Here is a 25,100-nt window from a genome sequence, read left to right on the forward strand (position 1 = left end):
GGCGTTTCCTTTTCAGAATATAGTTATAGGTATAAACACATAAACTAAATATCACACATAGAAGACATTCAATATTTAAAAATCCAAAGATCCATCGACCTCTTCTTCTTCTCTTTCTCTTTTTCTTGTCACATCCTCATCTTTAATCACTTTCGACACATAGGTTTGGAAGTGCTCAATAAATGGTTCTAAAGAAGTCATCTTTACCTCATTATTATTTTTTTCCATCTCGTTCTGCAAATCCAGTAATTTTGGGGCATCCCTGGGTGTAAATGATTCTGTAATAGGAACACAGACATTCCCCGTAGCAGGATGAATGCAAAATGGTGCCTTTAATAAATGGATTGTCTGTTTGGTAACTTCAACATCTAATTTTGGATACAGCGTTGCAATAACCAAATCTTCTTTGCATTCACGAAGTCTATTGATGGCATCCTGCTTCTTGTTAGCCTTTAACTCCTTAGACGCAAGTAGATCAATATCACCCCATTTCTCCCTACTTGATCGGTTGGGATTTGCCTTCCAAAACACTTTCAATTGCTCAATAAGGTGTTTATCATGAAGTCCCGGCAGTAACGTTTGGATCGCATGCTCATCATCTTCCCATGGATTTTGTTCCTCGAGAATTATTTCAACAAAGAAAGGCTTTAATATATCCAAAGAACGTGCAACATGGGGGTGATATGGTCGTTTTAGTGCTAATCTTTTGCTTGCTGTTCTATCCCTGACAACGTTCAGATAATCTAAAACGTTTCTCCTTTGCAAATCATTTAAGATTCTTGCGCGCTTGTCACTTATCCAACAATGAGCACCACGCCTACCCGAAAATATCCATATATAATCGTCATAGCCAAAGTCTTCCTCTAGGGAAACGTTCATTACTTTCATCGCAAGGGAAATAAACTTCCAACATTTCTCACAGACTTGAGCTCCCGAACAACAAGTTCTAAAGGTATCATAGTCATCCATATCAATATCAAAAACAAGTTCCTTTTCCAAAGGCTTCATTTCACTTTTTAAAAGGGAATCTCTATCTCTGGGTGGCTTATTATAAACTGCACCTATTTCAAATCTATCCGGATTACCCTTTTCTATCTGTGCTTTAAATTCCTGCAACGAATTGAAAGAATTATATCTTTTGTATGCTCCTGATCTAAAAGCCATTGCAAATTCCCTATTTGTAATATCCCTTCCTGGTTTGACAGAGTGATTTAACCAATTGAAGATAGGCTTGAAAGGATATAGATGTTTGTAATAGTATTCCATATCGGAAGAGCTCGGTCCACTAGGTTTTGTTTCGCTTTTTAAAGCGGGAGTTGCTGACTTAACGTCGGTCATTTTCGGTGCTATATATATGGGGGACCTAGAGTTTTTGCTGTTGTAGTTGATGGTAAGATCAAAAGAGCTTCTTGTTGATAGCAATAAATAACGATAATTATTGAATTAACGCGTTCGAGAAAAATCCCAAGCTCTTTCCAAAAGCACCAACCGGGTAACAACAACAATCAGTTCGAGAAAAGTAACAGAACAATGCAAGGAAATAAACTTTGAAGGCGGCTAATCTTAGGTAAAAGTTAACTTATTGAACACATATTATACCAGAGCTTGAAACCTAAAATTATTCTGAACTAGATAAATTTTAATTGATACATATGTTGCTATTAAACAGCCACCTATTGAATAATATCTGGATGATAAGGGAAATAGCATGCTGTCCTGTCATCTCATACACTATCTATATATGATAGCGAGGGTGGCGTAGATGTCGGTGGCCACACCAATTTAGAACCAGACGCTGCAGTTATCAGATTCCAAAAATGAAACTGCATTCGAACCTAAATATATCAATAATGATTCACAACGCTCGGAAACAGCAAGCTATCTATTCTCAAACACTAACCCTACTACACTCATAGTTACAGCCAAAACAGAATAATATTTCTGAGACTTTCACCCAAACCTGCGATCAAACTTCCAATTGATAGCACACTTGCTAGATTCGACAACCTCTATAAGAGAACAGTCTGTTTCTAATTGTTTGGGCCTTTTCGATTCGAACCATTCCAATGAAAATCCACGCTTGATTATATCATTATTCCCTAAAGAAGTATGTAGCTTAAAAGGTAGCCAGGATGTGAATGCTGGCAGCCTTGATAATTATCGGATGCCCATCGTGTTGCTGGGAATAAAACCACTCAAGTCCGGAAAAGATCTAGAAAAAGAGCCACAGTCCAATAAAAAAATTGTTGCCAAATTGGAAGAGAAAACTTTATTAAGTTACCACACACTAGTAACAACCATCATACTAATGGAGGATGTACGATGACAATGAGCTCATGCCCAGTGAATTATATAATTACGACCGTCAATCACGTACACTAGAATCGAATGGCATAGTTAAATTAAACTTTTCAATGCTTCAGAATCCTTTTTAGGTACTTAACTAAAATAGTTACATGCGTAATAATATTATATTTTCAACTTTAAAATCTGTCGATGAGTCGGAATTGGACCAAGTTGATGCTTACCCCATTAAAAACCTTGCTCATGACACCACTTAAACTATCTTCAAATGAGTGCAATAGTATTCTGAGATACAAATCTTTTAAGAGAAGCATTCGTCTTTGCATACTCAAATACCATTTTATAACTTTTATATATTCCTAGCACTTCATATATTTTTGTTCGGCATTTCTTTGCAATAGCGTTTAGCGACAGCTGTTCAACTCCGCGTTACACAATCAAAATAAACGCATCGATTTTCTTCACACGCGATAAGAACATTTAAATTGCCTAGTCTTCTCAAATATTGGACACCAATAAAGCTGATCATCCAATAAACACTTTCTGGTAAGATGCTATCAGCTTCTAATGAGAGGGCGATTGATGAAGCTGGAACCACTGCTTCAAAAAGATCGAGTAGAGATATAAAATGGCAGAGAAGTTTCAGAGCATGCATTAGTTGTAGAATGAGAAAAGTGAAGTGTGATCTGGGACCTCTTGAGAATCCTCATAAACCGCCATGTGTACGTTGCAGAAGAGAAGGAAAAACTTGCATCTTTTCATCAGGTGGGAACGGTATGAGCTCTGCTAATTTGAGCACGATGAATGGAAAAAACAATCAGGCTACATTTACAGGTATTAAGAGGGCACTATCTGTTGATGCAAACAGTACCTTGAACTCACAATATCATACGACGAAGATTAAGAAGACCGAGAACACATATAAGAGGCTTCCAAGAGAAAAATGGAAGTTGGAACTGGCATCAATGCAAAATTCATTGGAATTCTTGGCAAAAGCTGCAGATTCTGTTGCTCACCAAAGTAATCCTGAATCATTTAAAGAAACTGCAAAGCTTGCCAAGAATGGGGCTTCGAATGATACATCAGAGAACGATACTCCTGTCCAGCAGCAAGACTCACCCAACGAAAACTATCTCACACCATTAACAACACCACATAATTCTCGAAGATCTGCATTACCCCAGTTAGAAAAATCAATTAGCATAAGGCCTAAGTCATCGCAAACTCTATCTGACATGGAATTCATAGGACCATCAAAATTACTGTCAGAGGAAGAAGCTAGAGAGTTAATTGATCTATTCTTCTTAACTATGAACCCCTTCTTCCCACATATTCCCTTGCAACTGCAAGATGCTGATGAATTAGTAAGATATCCAATTTTGTTATGTGCAATATTGACAATTTCATCTCGTTATCATCCATTCGATGAATTTGATGGCTATAATGGCACTCCAGGTCGACAGAAACGAAACATCCATGTTCATGAAAAATTGTGGATATATTGTCAACGATTAATTTCACAAACCGTCTGGGCCGAGGCAAGTACCAGGTCAATTGGCACGATATTTGCATTTATCATATTTACTGAGTGGAACCCCCGTGCCATTCATTGGAAATGGTCAGATTATGCAAATAATCCTGAGCAGTATGATATGACTAAGAGAGAATCATTTTCTCAAGAACCAAACAAAGATGAGGATGGACTTACTGGTATTGCTGCAATTCGTAGAAGCGATAGAATGGCATGGATGCTTACAGGAACTGCTGTAAGATTAGCACAGGATATTGGAGCTATTGAAACCAGCGCAAAAGTATTTGTTGCAACCCATATTTCGGAATCATATACTGCTATCAATATGAATCAGGGATTGATTTTGTCGCAATCATTTAACGAAAGGAATCTTGATGGAATAGACAATTTGAATGGTGTAGACAATGAACGGCTTTACTTAGAACAGATATTACAAAATGATGAAAGTAAAGCAAGGTGGAATGGGATACTTAAGCTTTTAGATAATGAGGTCGGTATAAGTGAGGAATACTTACAAGATGTAGAACGAGAATTTTTAAATGATGAGTATACCTTATATTATGCTGATCACGATGAGGATACTCAACAACATACCCAGCAGATTATACCTCTTAAGTTTACCTCAACACAAAAAGCAAAATTGGAACTTTTACGAATTCTAATATTAGGATATGAAACCATATATTATGAGAAAGGTGACCAGCGACTTGTTTCAACCGACCAACGACACAATTTAGCTGTCCTGAATATATTGGCACCGTTGATTGAAAGTTGGTATAATAACTACCGTTCCCTATTAGAAATTAGGGAGGGTGAGGTACTTTCGTTAAACCAGCGAAGAAACAAACGTAAAGCATTTGAAATGTCGCGACAAATTAACACTGAGACCATGATTTCCGATTACTATTATTGCCAGTTATACATATACTCACTAGCCTTACAGGTTGATGTAGAAGAAAATAAGCTCAAGTTGAATGAAATAAGAAGATGTGCTAGTTTTGTTGAAAAGGCCTACATTGCAGCAAAGGAGATACTGGAATCGGCGGGAAGAGTCCATAAATTAAACATGCTAAAATATATGCCTGTGAGGTGGGTTCTACGAATTGTGAGATCGGTTGCCTTCATTGTTAAATGTTATCTAACTCTGACCTGCAGTGATCTTTCTACGAATCCAGAAGCAAACACAATACTACGCTTAAGTGCTATTTCAGTGGACGAGACGATTCAAACTATTCAAACTGCAGCTATTACATTAAAAGAGGCAGCTCCAGATGAATTACATTTATGCACAAGGTATTCTGCAATTTTAATGTACCTTTGCAGAGAAATGAAGCTACGTGATAAGACTAATAACAACAACAATACAGGCGAGAATGAAGAGCAAAAGATATTAATTGAGAACAGTAATCCTGATGGTGTAGAAGGCGTAGCATCCAATTTCGGTAATGTGCCCTCAACTCTGCCGCCTTCATATGCTCAAAAGAGCACCACCAAAGAGCAATTATCAGACGATGGAGCTCACAGTATGTCTTTTATGGATGAGGGCCCATCCTTATCTAACAATGTTACAGATTGGTTCAATGTAGGGGGAGATATAGGTCTTGATTTCGTGGAACCTTGGACTGAAATGATCGAACAAAGGTATCTGCAAAGTGGCGATGTTAACACCAGCTTTGAAGAATTATACAGACAGCTTTGTGAGCCATTCAATGAGCATTCCACGGACGGCTCTTGATCCATCCGTGGAACGTTCACATATATTGTTGCTACTGATGATAATGCGATGAAATATTAGATTATGACGGCTCAAAAGTGTCTCTGCGGGACTTTCTTCGATAAAGGAGCAAAAAACGTCAAATACGCGGAATATCAGTGAAGGCAAATGTTACGTAACAAGCTTGACCGAGGGAATTTTGAGAGATCTTGAGAAATCTTGAGCAGTATCTGGGCAATTCTGTAAAAATGGCACTGTCATGGGATGGCTTCGTTCCTCGGGGCCTTTTTCCTAAAAATGTGGGGGAATTTCAGATACCTGTCAAATACACTTTATAAAAGTGATGCGACTTCAAAAATATTGTTTCTCCTAGACCTACAAGCATATCATCCTCTTTTTAATGTGAGCGTATATACTAACATATAATATCAAGAAAATATACCCATTTCCAATTTGTCTCATAGATGATAGACTCTCATAGTAAAAACTACCCTGATGATATTGATGATATGTGGTCATGGTACCTATCAAATTTGCAATCAGGTAACTTTGAAGCCTTAGTGAATGGTTCGGTAAGGCAACAGCATTTAGAAGCTTACTTTAAATCTCAGTTTACATCTGGCAATGAGGGGTCAAAGAAAATCCTACTTTCAGTACCAAGCATGTTGTGCCAGGAGGTTTCAATTAAAAGATTATTCTTGGGGTCGATCTTCAACGAGGAAAGATTGCAATATATAAATGTTATGGAGTTTTCAAAATCACCAAAACAGACTGAAAAGAAACATTATTTATTAACAGACGCTTTAAGTGGCTTTAATGAAGCTGCATTTATTGAATCCATGGAATTTAATCAAACTGAAGAAAATGAGCAATCAGTATATATCGAAGGAATGGAAATTAATAAGAGCATATCGAGCATATGTCTCTGGCCACAGGAAGAGACTAATATGGATTTATTTTATGCTAGTAATTCAATGGATCATACTATGGAAAACGAAGAGGAAGGCGCAATAATACTAGCGTTCCCTAGTCTATTAAACAACCATAGTAAACTTCATAATTATGTTTCCCATCGCACACCTGCAACGTCAGAAGATATTTCAATTGATAGTGAAAAATACGATGACGTTGATTCTTATATCCATGCCATGTCTTTGATGCGAGTAAATGCAAACTGCGCAAACCAAATTCAATCACCTTCAGAAATGATGGATGAATCAATAGATAGTTTGACCGAAAGCATCATCTCATCAGATGAAATTAAGGAAGATGACTCTAAATTAACAAGAGAAGAGAATCTACGGAGTGCATCGTGCAACTTCCATTCAAATATACCAACACAGACTTTTTCTTATAAATCTGGACAACTACGGTTTGTATTACATTCCCTTCTTATTCAAAACGCACAAAGCAAAGAAACTTTCACAGCTATAAGGCAGAGGAGCAGTGATCCAAACACTGCTAACATTTTAGATGAATGGTTATTATATGATTCCAAGTTTTCATTGGATAATCTAGAAATGGGGACTCTTCAAGATATCTTACTTTCAAATAAAGGAAATTCAATGTTATTATTATATAAAACTATTTTAATATCCAAGTAATTCCTTCCTTAAGTAATAAAAAATATTCCCAATCAATATCAGTATTCGTTGTTAAAGAATGGATAGACAATCTTATTAAATAATGTCATATATTATTAAATAATTATGCAAAAAGGTAGACGCAATGAAGGTCATAAATAAATGATATCATAAATTAAGTTACGAAGATTTTATCTCAGGATTTCCATAATTACATGGAGCATACATCACCTGGGTGATAAATTTTCCTTGGTATCTAGTCGTACATGCTACACTGATGATTTCGTCTCTGATGCTGCTCGTTAAAAGGTGGTTTAAATTGACATGTGGGATGATATGAGTAATACCAATCGTAGATGCCGTATTTGCAGAGGGTGTGGGGTCATTATGTTGTTTTTGAAATTGAAGAAAAATCTTATTTAGATAGCTTGAGTTCAAATAAATCGGAAGGTCTGGAACTTGGTATTTGTTTAAGAATAACATTTCTGCAGTCTCAGCGTCAATGTTACCATTTTTTTGAAGGTCGGAAAATAATTTATCTTGGTTACAATCCACAACTCTATTGGTAAAACTTGGTTCTTCAAAGGGACTTAGTGTTTCATTATGTCCATAATCACCTTCGTCGTCGTCCTCATCTTCAATACTATTGGAAATTTTAAATAGTTCTGGAATTTCATTAGAATATTCTATTTTTTTGGGTTCCATGGGTGTAAATAAATCAAGTTTTCCAACACCCCTTAGTGAAACTAAGGAAGTTCTTTTACTGTTGAGGGCAGAATTTGATCTACTAATCCCTGTATAATCTGAATAAGGAGTCATTGATGCTAAATCTCCATTAGCACTAACGAAAGAAGAGGATCTTCGGGATCTAATTGTGGTAGGATTATTGTCTCGTAGAGTACCTTGGCTCCCATTTGTATGGAATGTGGTTTCAATAATTTCATCTCTATATGGTTCCACTGTATCGTAACCTGGTAGAACTTCAAACCAATTCACAATATTACCCATAGAGTCAGTTGCAGTAGGTAAGAAATTTGAATGTGTTAGATCTCCATTAATGGAAAATTTTAATCTATAAATACCAGGAGGTAAAAGAAGATTAGGTACGTACCACTCTTTTATCATAGGATTAAATAACATTGGTAATTTTCCTGCTTTTGTTGCCTTAGCAGGTATGGCAGAACTAATGTCATCACTTACAATAGAAATCTTACAGTGTTTTGGGTTGTCAATCTGGTCTCTCCATTTCAATACTACTTGAACATTATCATTCGTCTGTTCATCTGATGAAGGTCCAAATGAGCTTGAGGACATGGATGATGATAAAGACGATGGAGGAGCATTTTTGACATCATCAATATGTTGAATTTTGATTTCTTTTGGAGAAGAGATTCCAAAATTATCCTCCACAAAATCATTTTCTATATGTTTTATCTTTTTAACCTCTCGTAAGTTAATTTGACTAGTAGAATGTTCATACTGATCAGCATATGAATAGCTACCACTACTTTTCTTCTCTTCCTTTTCCATTTGATTCTTATCACCATATAGTTTCAGCATCATTGCTGCTGTCGCTGAGATCGGTTTCTTCTTTTCGGTGGGCTTCTCAATATCTGGTGTGGCAGTGGAAGCTCCTGTATCCGTTCTTTTCCTTTTCATATCACGCTTCATTGCATCCTTAAGAAATGACTGATTCAATACAATATCTACATTTTGTAGCACGCCTGGTTCGCTATTATCACCTGAAGTTGATAACCTTCCATCGCTACCATTTCTAGCATTCTCATCATTTATTGTGAAATAATCATGTTGATAAGCATGAACGGAATGTTGTTTAGGTATCGTGTCCATGGCATCTTTGAAATTATATCTGTTTTCCTTTGGGATATCGATAGATCCAGTTCTATTAGCAATTGACGATGAAGATGCTGTTGAAACAGATTGACTATTGGACGATGAAGAAATGGTCTTGTTCAGTTTATCGATATTGTTATCATTAGTAACCTTAGTCCCACTTAGCGTTTGTTTCAAAGTGACTATACTTGGACGATGTTCAAATGAATTCTCTTTATTAGTAACATCATGCTTTGTCTGTTCCACTGTAGGATTGGCCGGTCCAGGAGACATGAAGGAAAATGATTTCCTATTTTCATCGTTTTCCATTGAAGTTTTCAACGATAAAGATGCCATTGGTTCATGTATATTTTCCGAATCAACTGTTGCCTGCCCTTCTGTTTTAATATCTGAATCATCTTGCATAGATCTACTTATCGAGTATCCCTTCTTGAAAAAAACTGTTTCTGGTGGATTCTGAATATTGTCATTAGTAACTTTACTTTGAGACATTATTGAAGTTGCATGTCTCTTCGAGCTATTTTTGTTTGTGAATAAGTTGGATGATATGCTTCCCTTTCTTTCGTCTTGCAGATGATCTAGATGTTTATTATGAAGTATAATCGTATCTTTAATTGCCTCTTCTTCTTCTTCTTCTTCTTTATCCTTTTGCGTGTGTTCGGAACTGGAAGGATTATTACCCATATCCATGAGTTATGTGAATGTCGTCTAGAATGCAGTGAAGTACGTAATTTATACTTGTCGTTGAGATCTGTCTGGGGAAAACAGTTGCTTACTATTATATCATTTTCCTTTGTTCGTTTGAGATTTGCACCAAAATTTTGAAATCGCTGCGCACGACTAAGCGATAGACTACATATTAAGATATTAAAATATTAAGTTAAATAAGATGTAATATGACTAAAAATGTTTCCTGAGAGTATTCTTAACGTCTCTGGATCTGATGACAATGGTTCCTTCATCGGAACATTTTGCCTTGGTAATTAGTTCTTGACAAAGTGAATCTATATCATCGTCACTAAATTTTGGTTTCTGTGTTTTAAATCTTTTCCAAATGGCAGAACATTTAGAGTATTTATTACAGGCCATACCGCCATCGATTGATGTTTTATCTCGGAGTATACTTGGAATGGACTCGTTATTAAGTAGATTTCTCGATATGAACTCGCATTCAATTTCCTCATCATCATCATCGGCACCAGTATCGGCATGCTGGCATGGGCATGTAATAGTGTCCTGTTCAGCTGGTTGTTGCTGAGATACATACTCCTGGTACTGTTTGACGAATACTTCATTTTCGTTAATATCGGTAGGGAATGCCAAATTTGAATCGATGAGAGGATTATTGTTGTTAATATTATTTCCTATGAGACTTTGAGTATCATTATCAGTGGAATTTCCATTTGAATTTGAATCCCATGTATTTGAGATAACAAATGCTTGTTGCTGTTGTTGTTGTGTTGGCTTTTGTTGTGTTGTTAGATCTATAATCGGATGATCATCGAATTGATTATGGAAACTGAATTCATTTGTAAAAATCATATTATGATCTAATAAATTGTTAGTAAAATCAACGTGACTGTGGTCGTTGTCATTTGCATTGACAGGTGGTGTCTCGGAAGATGACGATATACTTGCAGGGAATGATGGTAATCCCTCTGCTGTATCTCCATCAAATATGTTATCTATCCAATTAGAGGAGGTAATGCCTCCACCATCATGTGAATTTATGTCATATTTGTTAGAAAATGAAGGTAGTCGAAGGCCTTCATCATGTTTCAAAGATTGTGAATCAGGTGATGAGATGTGGGAACCTGTGGATTCATTTGGAGAGGGTACTTGATTTGTATCATTATTATTATTATTATTATTATTATTAGCATTATTATTCAAGGTAGAGTCTGGAGATTCCTTCGATATTTCGTCAGTCTTTTTATTTTCCATTTCGATCAGTGAGTCTATACTGGTAGCCTTCATGGAAGGTTGGTTTTTCTTTTTCAAAGAAAGGTATTTCAACACTTTAGAATCTGTAGAGTTATTTGGTCTATATTTCTGCATATCGCAGATTAGATCCATCATGTAGTCTCTTAAAAATGTGGATTCTACTTCATTATTATCTTTGATTCTTTCCAAGTCAGAAATTTTATCTTCCAGTTCCTTCATCTTCCGTTCCTTCCTTTCCCTAAATGCTCTTTGAGCAGCTCTATTCTGAGCAGTTCTTCTGTTTTTGGCGGCTGTATCTAGTGGTTTTCTACCTGGTCTACCTACCCTTCTCTTTACCACTACTGGCTGTTGTTGTTGTTGTTGTTGTTCGTCAGTTGTTGACATGTCAGTGTAGTTGTAATTATTGTTATAGTTGAATGAATGCGGTATCTCTCTGAGCTGTTTATGAGTAGCGATCTAGTGATTAATTAATATTAACTGTTTTTTAATGAGGCAGTAGCGTTAAAATCTAACCATATATTGCACCCGGAATTGAATGAGTCGATGGAGACAGCAAATTGCGAGAACGGAGAAGTGACAGAGAGTGGATTACAGACTCAACCATTCAATCAGTCAGAAAGATCAAAGACGTACGTAGATACTATCAGATGGACTTAAATTGAATTGAATGATTGAACTAAAATGGGTGTCCGAGAAAAGACAGCCCTAGGGCACAAGCGCAACCCTATTAGCAGTATATATTATAGACTATATATATGGCGTTCTCACCCAATTATGCTGTCTTGAACACCAAGAACGCAAGAGGACCGATGTAAAAGTATAGGAAGTAGCCCTTCTCGTGTGTCACGTAACTACCAAAGTTCTTACCCACAATAACGTGCCATGTTGGTCCAAATTGTGTATCTAGTTGCTTCTTTATGGTGCTAGCCATATCTCTCTCTAGTTCATTGGATGAGATGGCTTGTTGGGTGATTTGGAAGATCTCTTCCCTTAGTTTATCGGACTATTTATTGAAAGTTAGTGGTGGTGATCGTGGTAATAATATACGTTGCTGCGATAACATACAATATCAGATGCCTTAAGGATTGCTGAATTCAATGGACATTGGTTAGTAACTTTGCGATAGGCAATAGGCGGGGTTTAACAAAGACATACGTTTGCTTTCACTGTTCATTTCTATAGCGCTGTAGTTCTTACAATTGATGTTAGTGAGGGTTCTCCCTTGTGGTCTAGTTGAACACTTATTGAATGATCGTTTGCCACAGGGCAGGGTGACACGTCTAATAATTGGCCGCCCAAAAACGAGGTTAGCATTCCATGTATTTCTCCCTCACTCAACTTAACAAAAGGTAATCACCGTAGATATGTCTCCATAATACATTTAGGGACTCTATGAGTGAACTGTAGTTATGATCTTCATAGAGTTCAGTTAGTTCTTGTTTGGATTTCCCAATTAGGAAATAGCCTTGGCGCCACGACTCAAAAAAAATATTGTAAAGATCGACATTGTTTATATGCAATGATCGTTATATAAACAAACACAAGATGCTCCCCCCTAGGTAGTTAGAAATAAACCTGTAGTATATGGAAAACCCTCAAAACTTCGATGACTACTATTAATGATAAGAGGCAACGCGAAAGTAAGTATGCCATATACGATGATATTTTAGGGTCTTCTTTGGATTTTACCTGGAGCAAGAAGAAGAAACGGCTCGAAGTTTACGAGGATTCCAAAATTCATTCATTGACTGACATATTGAACATCTTGAAAGCCAGAAAACTAGAGGAGGACTTGCGATTTGAAATTAGGGCAACCATCCCCTACAGTAATTTTTGCCTACCTTTCGAACCAAGTTCAGCAGAATTGTAGTCATTATTCCAATATATAAGAGATGCAATCAATACTGCTACTGGTTTACAATTATGTACTCACAAAATCAATGGTAAGGCGGATGCAAACGAAGGTAAACGTACAACTGTCTACACCTGCAAACAAGACATGGAAACGAAAACCGGTAAAGGCATTAAGGCATCGTATACTAAAGAATTTAACTGTCAATCTAAGTTTATCTTTAGGTATAAAAAAGGATATGGATTCATCACATTAGAATTGACCCACAAGGAGCATCATGAAGGATGCACCTCGCTACCTTCTCTCCAAGATCGAGAAGAATCCATGAGTAACTCTAATCTTTATGCAAATCCCTGACTTGTAAGAAAAAAGTGAGAGAGAAATGATATCCAAAAAAAATACCGATCCTTAGTGTAGTAACCTGCTCCGAAATATGATGACTTCAAGGAGGGTCATAAGATATGGTGTGTGACATTTGATACATTCACTCAAAATGGAGACGTACTTCGTTACCTTCGCACTCCTACCCCGTCACAACTGGGGGCTATAGCAAACCAGAAATGGTTAATACTAATCCTATACTTGAAGTGCCTGCTACTAGCTATTTGTTAGCGTAGGCAGAATAATCAGTGTGGGAGGTAACGACCGTGCTCATGTGACGATCAGAAAAATGTTGCCATATCGAGCCATAGTGGGAGATCGTGACGTCCCATACTTTACAATCTTATATGTAGACACATAAACTATCCTCTAATAATAATATAATGTTATATCTGTAGTTAAAATCTGTTCTTTATCTGTCATAGCGAACGCTAAACTTGAAATTGAATATTTTGAACAGGGTAAATATTTGCACAACCATTTCGGTGGGTGGCAAAATTATTCATACAAGGGAACCAACTAACTATTGACAGGCCACATCGAAACGGTACCACCACAAAGCCATCCAAAATGTCCTCCCATGAAATTGATACTGTCTTATCTACTCTGCGTCTAGAAGCTGACCCCTCGTTGGAACAGTATTTTACACTATTCGAAACATACTATGAACAAAAGCTATGGCATCAATTGACCCAGACTTTGCGCAAATTCTATCATGAACCAGCATCTCAATTGTTAAGACTAAGACTTTATGACACCTTTATTGCCAAATTCTACGATAAAATCAACCAACTCGATCTCGTAGAATTCCTACTATTATCATTGAAAAACTACCCAAATATTGACGAGTCCTTAAAGTATTTGAACGATTTGAAACTAAATTTTATTCAAATCGATAATGAAAAGCAAAGAAACGATGGTCTCAAGGATCATTCCCATGGTTGTCTATTAATTGATATCGAAATTGCAAGATGTTACATTTTACAAAATGATTTGATAAAGAGTAGAGATCTATTGGATAAAATTGAATCCAAATTCGACTGGATGGATTCTATCCCATTAACCTTGAAAAATAGTTTTTATTCAGTTAATTCTCAATATTATGAATTGAAAAATGACTTTAATAACTTTTACTATACAAGTCTTCTTTACCTTTCCACTTTAGATGACAAAAATGATTCTTCATCGTCTGATTATTTAACTCAAGAGGAATTAAAACAATGTGCATACAACTTATCCATCGCTGCATTATTAGGTGATAAGATCTATAATTTTGGTGAATTACTACAACATCCAATAATGGCTAATATCGTTAATGATACTAACTATCAATGGTTATTTAAATTATTAAATGCTCTAACACAGGGTGATTTTGAAGTTTTCGACGATTTGATTAAGAATGATCAAAATTTAAGAAATGTATCAGTGTTATTAAGCCATGAATCTTTCCTTAGACAGAAAATTTGTTTGATGACCTTGGTGGAAAGTGTATTTGCTAAAAATGTTAGAACTTTATCATTTGATGACATTGCCGAGGCGACTCATTTACCAAAGGATGATATCGAACATTTAGTCATGAGAGCCATATCATTACATTTATTGAATGGATCCATTGATCAAGTTAATGAAATTGTCGTCATTACTTGGGTTCAACCAAGAATTATTAATTTTGATCAAATTGACAAGATGAAAAATAGATTGGTAGAATGGGATCAACAAGTAAAGGCATTAGGTGAAAAGATGGAAGCTAAGGGTAAATCTATTTGGGTTTGAAGTAAAATGAAAATAATACACATATACATACATATATATATAATTTAACCTCATCTTCAAAGAATATGCTTAGTCTTAAAATAATGTCTCAAATAATTAATTTGCCACACACCAAGTGATATTAAAACAACAATGACCAATATGGAAAAATTTCTAACACGATCATTAGTAGATTCGTTGGTATCCCTTAATCTCTCCTCTCTATTTTTCAAGTAAGTTAATTCATCAACAACTTCATCAGCTAGTTCTTCAATTCTTCTTAATTCAATTTCAATAGGCCTTAGTTTTTCACTAGCACTAATTTCATTCCAATCACGAGCTTCTGACCCACTTTCAATATCTAACTCAATGGCTCTACTCATAGATCTACCTTTCAATTGGGACACATTATCCAAACAGACATCAAATGATGTACTTGAAGGAGCAGTAAATCCAACACGAAGATCTCCTGCAAAATCTTTCTTTCTACGGTATTCATTACCAGAAGAATCACGAACAACAAGATTCAAAACTTGTCCATCACCCACAGATCCATCTGAGTTCACATTAACAACAACTAATTGACCTTCACTAACAAAATCACGAACACAGAATGGTTCCGGGGTAGACGTTGCAGGAATGTCAAAACGTAACCCCTGTACCCCAGTAATGAACAAGGTGGCAAAAAATGTAATGATCAAAGAAAATGTTGTGTGCTTCATCATGCTCGGTTGATAAGCAAACAGCTCTCGAGCTCTATGTTTTTGACTTTTGGATTACAATCGTAATGTGAATTATTCAAGATCCAGCAGTCTTATTTCGATTAACATTATGCCAATCGCGCATTCGCGCAGTATTTATTTACAAGTGATTTATTTATACGCACGTACGTTTTTATCTACAAGTTCTTAATATTCCACTTGGGTTCCATTGTCTCACCTTCAATGACTGGTCCAACAACAGCACTAACACCTTCTTTGTTCAGCAAGTATTCCTGAGCAACTCTCTCAATATCCGACAATCTAGTATCCAATAACTGTTCCCTTCTAGTTTGTCTCATTTCCTCTGTAACATTAGTTAAGAATTCTGTAACACCTTCTCCCTTACGGCTCGTTGGAGCATCAATCTGCTGGAAAATAGTCAATTTGGCATCATCTAGTTCCGTCTTTGTCCATTGCGCATTATTCAACACGTATTCTGCACTACTCTTAAATGTCTTCAAAGATCTTAATGGTTGAGGATCCCTATATGAATAATATCCAAAGATACCAGAAAGTGCATCATATGATGCTCCACCGCCATATGCACCCCCTTTCTCTCTGATTTCACGATGTAAGTATTTAAATGTTAATAGATTCGAAAGAATTTGTAATGGGGCTCCGTCATTATGTGTATAAGAAACACCTCTTAGACATTCTGATGCATAATGAACTTGGAAGGGGAAATTGATCAACGTCGAGATACCACTCGTAGAAGGAATCAGAGGAAAGTTCAATGTATTATCAGAAACCTCTTGGGGGGATTTGTGAGGCATCTTGGCAATAAAGTTCGAAACTTGTGTTTGAATTATACCACCTTGATGCTCGGTATCTGTGGTAACAAAAAATTCTAGCCCTTGAGAATTTATAATCAATTTTTGAATTCTAATTAATTTATCCACCACTTCCTTTTGAAATATCTCTTCGTCTTCTAGCATCATATTTAATTTGTTGATTAATTGCAATTGTTCAATACCATTTAGTTTCTCATTGATTGACTTGGTAACGTCCAGCGAAGCTGCAGCATAACCACGTGCATAAAGGTGACCTGACTCAGCCACAGAGGAAGTATTTGATGTTGCTTGTAGCCTAATTAAGGTCTTTAACTTATCGCTATTTCTCTTGAAATCTGTATTCAATAATAATTTCTCCCATATTTCAAAGATATGTTCTGATTTGGAATTAAGTGACCATCCATCAAACCCAAAATACAAATGAGGTTGTAATGAAATGGGATCTGCTGAAGTGTTAATATGTGCCGACACACCACCAGTGTATAACTTCATGGAATCTTCAATATCACTGTACGACTCAGTAGCTGTCCCCAAGCTAGTCAACGAGTCCGCGAATAGAGGAAGATAAGGATATAGTTCAAATGGGATTATGTTGTTTAAAGATCTCTTGGCTCTTATATACGTAATGTCATTCGTATCTGTCATACGGTATTTAATATTGGCATTTTTCTTAACGTCATATTTTTCCCCAATTCTTGGAATGTCTTCAATTTGCAAACTTGGTAGACATGAAACATCTTCCTTCTTTTGTTGCATTTCTTGCAAAACTATCCCTCTGTCATAAATGACTTTTTCGTCCTCTGTATTTAATTTCGATACTTTATCTGCTAGACGAGTCTTCTCCTCTGCTTCTAACATTTCAGAAAAGTCTTCTGACCCTCTCATCGAAAATTTGAAACATGGTTTATCAAGAATATACTTTTCTATCAAATCATGAAATAGATGATCTCCCTTCTTATCCAAGTCTTCTTTGAATCGTGTTAACGTTTCGTCGATAGATAACGAATCAAAGGGATCTAATTTATTAGACCAACCTGGTAAGATAGAATACAGGATTTGCATACCAAAATCTGATTTTTGGTCCTTTTTCCCCAGCTCTAGCTGATGGATAATTGCATCTATTCTCTTGCGTTCGAATGGCTTCTTCATCACGTCTTGGAAAACTTTCCTAACAACTTCTTCAAATACTTTTTCGTTTTCAATACCTTGTACACCGATAGTAAATAGGTTAGCCTGCGTGGTAGATTCGAGACCAGTGTTTACGGAAAATTCAAATCCAACACTAGATTCGATTAAAGCTTGATAAAATTCAGATGAATGTCCGTCGAGTAGCATATTACTGATAATCTTAAGAAGGAATGTTTCATAATAATCAGCTGGCGAACCGCAGATCCAGGTCATTGAGCTCTTGAGCTGCCTTTCTGGAGGTAACATTGGATCTATCTGACCCTTCATCGACAGAGTTCTATCCTTCTCCAGTTTAATTGGATAAAGCACTTGGTCCGAAACTTTTCTTTTACCGTATCCTATGAAATCTTCATTTAATCGTTTCAATGTTTCCTCCAAGGGCAAATTTCCATATGTAAATGTCCTACAATTAGAGGGATGATAATTTTTGTTATGAAATTCTATTAGATCCTCGTATTTCAAATTGGTTATCTTAGTTGGGTCACCTCCTGAATTATTTAAAGACGGGTATATTCCTTCCTGGTACTTACTCCAAAAGTAATAGTTAGCATTGGAGACCTGTCCTTTCATTTCATTGTAGACCACGCCTTTAAAAACGATCGGAGTAGTTACATCAGTTACAGTATCATGCTCTAACCTCCAACCTTCTTGATAAAAATCTTCCTGCTTCAAAAGTGGGTTCAATGTAGCATCAAGATAAACATCCCTTAGATTATTGAAGTCCTTAGCATTAGTAGTAGCAAAGGGGAAAAAAGTATAATCATGACCTGTCATAGCATTCATAAAATTTGCCAAAGATTTATTAAGCATTTTGAAGAAGGGGTCCCTCACAGGATATTTCTTTGAGCCACATAATGTGGTATGTTCGAGGACATGAGGGACACCGGTGGAATTAGGTGGATTCGTTTTGAAACTGATACTGAAAACATTATTTTTGTCGTCTCTATCAATATGGAGATGCTCTGCACCAGTTTGATCATGTACTAAATCAACAGCTGTTAATTTCAATTCTGGTACTGCAAGGACCCTTTTCACTTCATACCCATGGAATACACCTCCCACAGGATACTTCCTTAAAACTTTTGCCTGTGCATACGTCGAGGCAAATCGTTGAAATCTTAACATTATCTTGAGCAGAACAGAGTAAGACCAAGTCGTATATCTGACTGTTAAGCTAGATGGGATATATGTTCACTTTTATTTGATATTTCTATGTAGTTACTGGCTACGCCTAAGAAATCCATCGCTTACAACGGCTTCACCATTTTTCACAAATCCTATAAAACAAGGTGGCAAATTTTCTCTTCCTCCTTATTCACAATCACTTTCCCTTCGTTTCGAACACAACTAGAACAGAATACTGACCTACTTGAAACGATGTCTGAATCATACGAAGAACCAGTTCACACTGAAGAAGCTCCAGCTCAACCAGAACAAGAATATGAACACCCAGAAGAACCTGCCTACCCACCAGCCGAAGAGGAACCACAACAACCTCCAATGGATCTAGATACTGCTCCTGCTCCACCAGTGGAACATCAACCAAGCCAACCAGAACCATACTACCCTCCTCCTCCTCCTTCTCACTACCATCACCAAGACCAAGAAGGTGAATTGTCCACAACCAGATTATTTGTTAGACCATTCCCATTCGACGTCCAAGAAGCTGAATTGAACGAAATTTTCACTCCTTTCGGTCCAATGAAAGAGGTTAAGATCCTTAACGGTTTTGCATTTGTAGAATTCGAAGAAGCTGACTCCGCCGCCAAGGCTATCGAAGAAGTTAACGGTAAGACTTTTGCTAATCAACCATTGGAAGTCGTTTACTCCAAGTTGCCTGTCAAGAGATACCGTCTTACTTTGAGAAACTTGCCAGAAGGTTGTTCTTGGCAAGAGTTGAAGGATTTGGCCAGAGAACATAGTCTTGAGACTACTTTCTCTTCCGTCAATACCAGAGACTTCGATGGTACTGGTGCTTTAGAATTCGCTAATGAAGAAACGTTGGATACCGCATTGGAAAAATTAAATAATATTGAATTTAGAGGCTCGGTTATCACAGTTGAAAGAGATGATAACCCACCACCAATTAGAAGATCAGGTAGAGGTGGTTTCAGAGGCCGTGGTGGTTTCAGAGGTGGCTTCGGTGGTAGAGGTGGCTTCAGAGGTGGCTTCGGTGGTAGAGGCGGTTTCAGAGGTGGTTATGGTGGTCCAAGAGGTGGCTACGGTGCCCCAAGAGGTGGTTACGGTGGCCCTCGTGGTGGTTATGGCGGCCCAAGAGGCGGTTATGGCGCACCACGTGGTAGTTACGGTGCTCCAAGAGGCAGTTATGGCGGTCCAAGAGGCGGCTATGGTGCTCCAAGAGGTGGATACGGTGCTCCAAGAGGTGATTATGGTGCTCCAAGAGATTCCTATGGTCCACCAAGAGACTCCTACGGTCCACCAAGAGATTCATATGGTCCTCCAAGAGATTCTTACAGATCCAGAGATGCTCCACGCGAAAGATCTCCAACAAGATAAACTATTAAACGTTTTCTCCCAACCAATTTTTTTACCAAGGCTTACCCATGAAGCACATTAGAACAAAAAGATTAACAAAACTGTTATATTATTATTATTTTACTACTCCAATTCTATCCATTTAGTATAGTTTACTCGTGTATTTTTCTTTCTTTTTAGATATTGTGGAATTTTCAATAACCAACTTCAATGAAATGATGAGAATAAATGGCATTTTATCAGAGAATATCCAAAAAGGTTACTTGTTGCTTCCAAAGTTTTCGAAATAAAGACAACATTAAATGAACATTATTATTATATATATTTCCTGATTTTATTCCTTAACAATTGTATTATTAATCAATTTAAAAAACAACGAGATGTTTTTCCAGTCCCAGTTGAAAAGTAAGTATATTTATTTTTGTCAGTGGTCATGAAACAATCGTATGTGTCCCAAAATTTCTTTTAGTTTAGACAAGATTAAGAAGGTATACTTGTGCATTAACCGATGGTTTTCTACTTTTATTAGATGGTGGAACATATATCACCAAATCCATATCTGATTAACGTTAATGAAAATTTTTCATTAAATTGACTTACCAGCCATTACGTTAAGATTTTTAAGATTTCCAGTAAACTGTACGACACTTTTCATCACAAACTGTAATCAGAAATAGGAAATTAAAAGGAGTTACCTGGTAAGTATAATCCCTTTGTTTAATCTAATACTAACGTCTCCTCTAGGAGTAGACTCCCGTTGGCATTGCGGCTCAACATCCTTGTTTCACGTGTAGTAGTGGAAAGACTTGACTTAGTAGTTCAAATTTAAACGTTAAATGATTCTTTTATACTGATTAGGTAATCGGGTTGAGGAATCATGTGATCGCTTCCGTATAAACTTGACTATGTAGACACGGTATAATATCATATCATAGGAAATAAACATATTGCTTGACATTGTTTTGGTGTTATCTTACTTGATCAGACCAGTGTTGCTCATAGAATCTACAAGATGGCAGGTTCAACTTCGACTTCGACTTTGAGAAAAGTTGTGGCATTTTCATTTATTCTATCCTATATTCTACTGGGTCTACCACTATGGTATAAACTTACTACAGTGTATCGAGCACCACTTCCGGCTGAATACATTGAATCATTACATAACAACCAGTTTCAAGATGTGCATCTAGTCATTCCAGTATATATTAAGCCAGATGTTTATCAATTTCCTGATATTCACGATGCAGTTCAAGTTCAAGTTAATCATCTATTAGATTCAATGAGGCAAACGATACCTTGGTCTTTGCAAATACTACCTTATGATGAAAAGGTCATGGACGAAAATAATGAACACCATATTGTAAATTTACAATTGAGCGATTTTGTTGGGTATAATTCAGCATTTGATTCCAAAGAGACCACCGTCTTCTACGATGATCAGTCGGTAGTATCCAACGATTTACCCTTCTTCATCGCACAAACTTTAGTGGAACATACTTTCCAATTAGAGGCTTCTAAGTTATCCGGTCCTCTATCCAATAATGATGATAGTATAACGGTTGGATATCATCCAAATATTCATCTAAGTATATCACTCTTAAACGGTGATGGCACTCCCGTTGGATGGGACATTGATAGTTCATTGAAGGACTATTTTACACCATTTAGAAAATTACTTTCACCTATTGTTAATTTTACCGTGGATTCCTCAGTTCTTTATTATAATGATCTGAATTTACACCTCTTAAATTCAGTAGAGAACATCACGGCGGTAGATCTATCACATTCGATAGATTTATCTGAATTATCATCAATGAATTATTTTGAAGAATCTACAGCTTTGAATCTAGCTATTGTTTTCCCCAATTCAGAAACCTCATCATCTAGCGGACTTGAATTCATAAAATCGACTGAACCATCGAAAAATTGGCAGAGTTTCCTTGTTCCTCAATGGGGAGTTATTGTCATCAATAAATACCCATTACCATCAAATGCATTTTTGACAGAATCATACCTAAGTCCTATAATGTATCAATTTGCTCAAGATCTTTTCAAATTGATGGATTTAACTGATTCCAACAGTGACGAAATGTTATCGCCATATGTGAGGATAGATTCATTCAAAAGAATTACCACTTTATCGAATTTACAAAAGGCCACAGAGACTTTATGGTCACTTATTAAGTTGACAAAGTCTTTTGAACAAATGGCTGTCCCAAGCGATGTTATGACCAATGTCACAAAGGCATTATCACTAAGGCTACAGATTATTGAATTGTTGAATAATCCAGAAAAGGGTGGAGATCTAGTTTGGAATGAAGCGCTATCTTTGAGTAATACATTAGTTAGCTTGTGTGAAACAGCTTTCTTTCATGGTGAAATGGTTCAGCAGAATTTCTTCCCTCAAGAGCATAAAGTTGCCGTTTATCTACCGTTAATAGGGCCACTCACAGTTGTAACCCTGCTTGGATTCATCAACATAATGAAGGAGAAGAAAGTTTTGGCGAAGATAAAGAATCAAGAGAAGGAAAAGGAGGAGGAAGATGTAAAGAAGGTTGACTGATGGAACATCTTATATCTAATATCCATATGTCATTTTATAAATAGATCTAGCAAAGCATTCCTAGTGTACTTCTAGTAATATAATATATAAGTTAATGGTGAAAGTCGTTAATTTTTAAATTGCGCTTACAGAAAAACAATTGTCTTTAAACTCAACTTTGAAGAACCATACAGGAAGCAAAATTACAAGAGTCACAGAATGTCAGAGCCTCAAGGTCCGCTCGATACGATACCGAATGTCAACTATCCCCCATTGCTTACTTTAGCCAATTATCATTCCACAAAGCAAATGATTAATCAAGTTCTCAGTGAAGATCAAGATTATGTCACATGGAAATTAAAGAATTCAAGAACTGGTGGTACCATGAATAGTTATGTCCCTAGTACTTGGACTCCTTCAAGGATTGAATCTAAAGGTAGAGTTCAGAAGAAACGATCTGCTAAGATTAACTCAGTTCCCAGGGATTTCAAATTTCATAAGGATATTTTTGATGAGACTAAAGAGAATATCGAAAGAACAAGAGAATTAAATCAAGATGAACAATTTAAACTGTTAGTTACTAATCTAGATGAAGAACAAACCAATAGATTTGAAGTGTTTCACAGAACTTCATTAAATAAAGGCCAGGTGAAGAAATTGGCTGGGACGGTCACCAATCAAAGTATTAATGATAATGGTCGTGTATTTTTACAAGCCATTGGGAAAATATACGCTGGTGAGATTATAGAATTAGCACTGGACGTTAGAGTTAAATGGTTTCTTGGGAAGATGGTTGTTGATTTTGATAGAAGAAAGGATATTGGTAAACAATTAAAGAAATATTTGAAAAAATTAACTCTCCTGATTGAGAAAGAGCAGAGTGATTTTGAGGATAGTGTTGATGAGACGGCAAGTGATTCTTACGATGATGATGATAGGAATGAAATGGCAACAATTAAACGAGGTAACTCTTATTTGAAAAGTAAAGAGAATAGTCAGGAACTTAGGTTAGGTTTAATTTCCCATTACAATAGATTGGTGAAAGAATTTAATAGTCTTGATGTTAGTGTGGAGAAATACAACAATAGCCCCATCTTGCCCGAGCATATACGGGAAGCATGGAGATTATATCGATTACAAAGTGACACGGTTCCGTCGGGACAGTGGAGGATGCAAGGAGAGAGAAACGGTTCTATGTTTAGGTGATGTATACATATCCATCTATATACATATCTATCTATCTATATGTAATAATTATAGAGCATGTTCCCATTGCGCATTTAAGAGGACATAATGAGTTTGCATAACTTTCAATTCTTCAAATTCATCTAAGAATTGTAATTTCTTCAGACGTTGCTTCTCGGTTGGTTCAATGTCAGAATTGAATATTTCCCACATATCTTTAATGTCAATGTTAGTTTTAATATCATTGGAGATGATATTCCATCTAGAAGCATAACTTTCTTTTGAATTAAAAGTCATTAACGTGGGCATTTCTAAATTTCTTGACTCCCTTAAATTTGTTTGCATTATTAATCCGAACCTATCATTAGGTTGATCACCCCCAATTGGATCGTATGATAACCATTCCCCCACGCGGTAAAAACTTATAATAGAATTAATTAAAGTTTGGGACTCTAATTGTGGCATATAGCAGAGAAGACATTCAGTGATTACTAAAGTCGGTATTTGTGAGTCCGTGAGACTTTGCAATATGGTCATTGTATTTGTTGTATCTTTTAGATCACAGGATATTAATTTGTAACGATCAGAATGAGCCAATTCACCATCAGTTTCGTTGGATCTTTCCAAATGTAAAGTATCTCTGAATAGCTCGGTATTCCAAAGAATATCATTTTTAAAATAGATGGAGTCTTTAAAATCAAGATCCAAATACTTTGTCAAATTATCATACTTATTTAATAATTGGAACATTCTCAAATCGGAACCGCATCCTAAATTGATTATTTGAACTTTATCATTTTTTTGTAAGAAAGTTTCAATTTGAGAGTCAAGGGCCACAGTACGTAAATAAGTTCCAATATTCATCACGGGGAAAGAAGAACTAATTGATTTGTTTATCTTGCCATAAATTCTTCTACTGTGTGTCTTTAAAGTGTTAAAATAAGCTGAATGTATTAGCTTGTAGGATTCAATTTCATTAGGATCAGAAAATTGAGGGGCAGGAAGATATCCTTTCGCAATGGCAGCTAATTTGCATGACAGGGCATCGTAATCTGTCTGCTGTATTATTCTATCCATAGTAGATAAACGAGAGTGGGGGGTATCTTAACTTTTTGTATTGGTTCAAGTAATGTCACTATGAATGGTGTGTCTTGTTGCTTCCATTTTTCAATCATTTATTTCCAAAAACGCTAGTTTAAATGAAACCGCTCATGTCACAGAA

General features: G+C 36.4%; 13 protein-coding genes across 13 annotated transcripts; 6 read left to right on the top strand and 7 right to left on the bottom strand.

The window, feature by feature from the left end:
- Positions 1–75: 75 nt before the first annotated feature.
- Positions 76–1,338, bottom strand: PRI1 (DNA primase subunit PRI1; the record flags this gene model as incomplete). The annotated part of the gene is made up of 1 exon (XM_003676897.1): positions 76–1,338. One exon carries the CDS (start codon positions 1,336–1,338, stop codon positions 76–78), a length of 1,263 nt encoding a protein of 420 aa, XP_003676945.1.
- Positions 1,339–2,855: 1,517 nt separating this feature from the next.
- On the top strand, positions 2,856–5,570 carry ARO80 (Aro80p; the record flags this gene model as incomplete). The annotated part of the gene is made up of 1 exon (XM_003676898.1): positions 2,856–5,570. One exon carries the CDS (start codon positions 2,856–2,858, stop codon positions 5,568–5,570), a length of 2,715 nt encoding a protein of 904 aa, XP_003676946.1.
- Positions 5,571–6,013: 443 nt separating this feature from the next.
- Positions 6,014–7,153, top strand: NCAS0F01080 (uncharacterized protein; the record flags this gene model as incomplete). The annotated part of the gene is made up of 1 exon (XM_003676899.1): positions 6,014–7,153. The coding sequence occupies one exon, from the start codon at positions 6,014–6,016 to the stop codon at positions 7,151–7,153; it is 1,140 nt and encodes a 379-aa protein (XP_003676947.1).
- A 159-nt stretch (positions 7,154–7,312) lies between these two features.
- On the bottom strand, positions 7,313–9,676 carry SIP1 (Sip1p; the record flags this gene model as incomplete). The annotated part of the gene is made up of 1 exon (XM_003676900.1): positions 7,313–9,676. The coding sequence occupies one exon, from the start codon at positions 9,674–9,676 to the stop codon at positions 7,313–7,315; it is 2,364 nt and encodes a 787-aa protein (XP_003676948.1).
- A 210-nt stretch (positions 9,677–9,886) lies between these two features.
- Positions 9,887–11,314, bottom strand: CAD1 (Cad1p; the record flags this gene model as incomplete). Its single annotated transcript, XM_003676901.1, has 1 exon — positions 9,887–11,314. One exon carries the CDS (start codon positions 11,312–11,314, stop codon positions 9,887–9,889), a length of 1,428 nt encoding a protein of 475 aa, XP_003676949.1.
- Positions 11,315–11,702: 388 nt separating this feature from the next.
- On the bottom strand, positions 11,703–12,104 carry DYN2 (dynein light chain; the record flags this gene model as incomplete). Its single annotated transcript, XM_003676902.1, has 3 exons — positions 11,703–11,933; positions 11,996–12,018; positions 12,086–12,104. The coding sequence occupies 3 exons, from the start codon at positions 12,102–12,104 to the stop codon at positions 11,703–11,705; spliced, it is 273 nt and encodes a 90-aa protein (XP_003676950.1).
- A 1,629-nt stretch (positions 12,105–13,733) lies between these two features.
- RPN9 (proteasome regulatory particle lid subunit RPN9) lies at positions 13,734–14,936 on the top strand (the record flags this gene model as incomplete). Its single annotated transcript, XM_003676903.1, has 1 exon — positions 13,734–14,936. One exon carries the CDS (start codon positions 13,734–13,736, stop codon positions 14,934–14,936), a length of 1,203 nt encoding a protein of 400 aa, XP_003676951.1.
- Positions 14,937–14,992: 56 nt separating this feature from the next.
- On the bottom strand, positions 14,993–15,640 carry NCAS0F01130 (emp24/gp25L/p24 family protein; the record flags this gene model as incomplete). Its single annotated transcript, XM_003676904.1, has 1 exon — positions 14,993–15,640. The coding sequence occupies one exon, from the start codon at positions 15,638–15,640 to the stop codon at positions 14,993–14,995; it is 648 nt and encodes a 215-aa protein (XP_003676952.1).
- Positions 15,641–15,813: 173 nt separating this feature from the next.
- Positions 15,814–18,780, bottom strand: CYM1 (pitrilysin family metalloprotease; the record flags this gene model as incomplete). The annotated part of the gene is made up of 1 exon (XM_003676905.1): positions 15,814–18,780. The coding sequence occupies one exon, from the start codon at positions 18,778–18,780 to the stop codon at positions 15,814–15,816; it is 2,967 nt and encodes a 988-aa protein (XP_003676953.1).
- A 252-nt stretch (positions 18,781–19,032) lies between these two features.
- On the top strand, positions 19,033–20,172 carry NPL3 (mRNA-binding protein NPL3; the record flags this gene model as incomplete). The annotated part of the gene is made up of 1 exon (XM_003676906.1): positions 19,033–20,172. One exon carries the CDS (start codon positions 19,033–19,035, stop codon positions 20,170–20,172), a length of 1,140 nt encoding a protein of 379 aa, XP_003676954.1.
- A 991-nt stretch (positions 20,173–21,163) lies between these two features.
- Positions 21,164–22,714, top strand: GPI17 (GPI-anchor transamidase GPI17; the record flags this gene model as incomplete). The annotated part of the gene is made up of 1 exon (XM_003676907.1): positions 21,164–22,714. One exon carries the CDS (start codon positions 21,164–21,166, stop codon positions 22,712–22,714), a length of 1,551 nt encoding a protein of 516 aa, XP_003676955.1.
- A 198-nt stretch (positions 22,715–22,912) lies between these two features.
- On the top strand, positions 22,913–23,899 carry TAF11 (TATA-binding protein-associated factor TAF11; the record flags this gene model as incomplete). The annotated part of the gene is made up of 1 exon (XM_003676908.1): positions 22,913–23,899. The coding sequence occupies one exon, from the start codon at positions 22,913–22,915 to the stop codon at positions 23,897–23,899; it is 987 nt and encodes a 328-aa protein (XP_003676956.1).
- A 48-nt stretch (positions 23,900–23,947) lies between these two features.
- Positions 23,948–24,955, bottom strand: PPM1 (leucine carboxy methyltransferase; the record flags this gene model as incomplete). Its single annotated transcript, XM_003676909.1, has 1 exon — positions 23,948–24,955. One exon carries the CDS (start codon positions 24,953–24,955, stop codon positions 23,948–23,950), a length of 1,008 nt encoding a protein of 335 aa, XP_003676957.1.
- Between the last annotated feature and the right edge of the window lie 145 nt (positions 24,956–25,100).

This window comes from Naumovozyma castellii, chromosome 6, assembly GCF_000237345.1.
Source record: "Naumovozyma castellii chromosome 6, complete genome".
Taxonomy (NCBI): Eukaryota; Fungi; Ascomycota; class Saccharomycetes; order Saccharomycetales; family Saccharomycetaceae; genus Naumovozyma; species Naumovozyma castellii.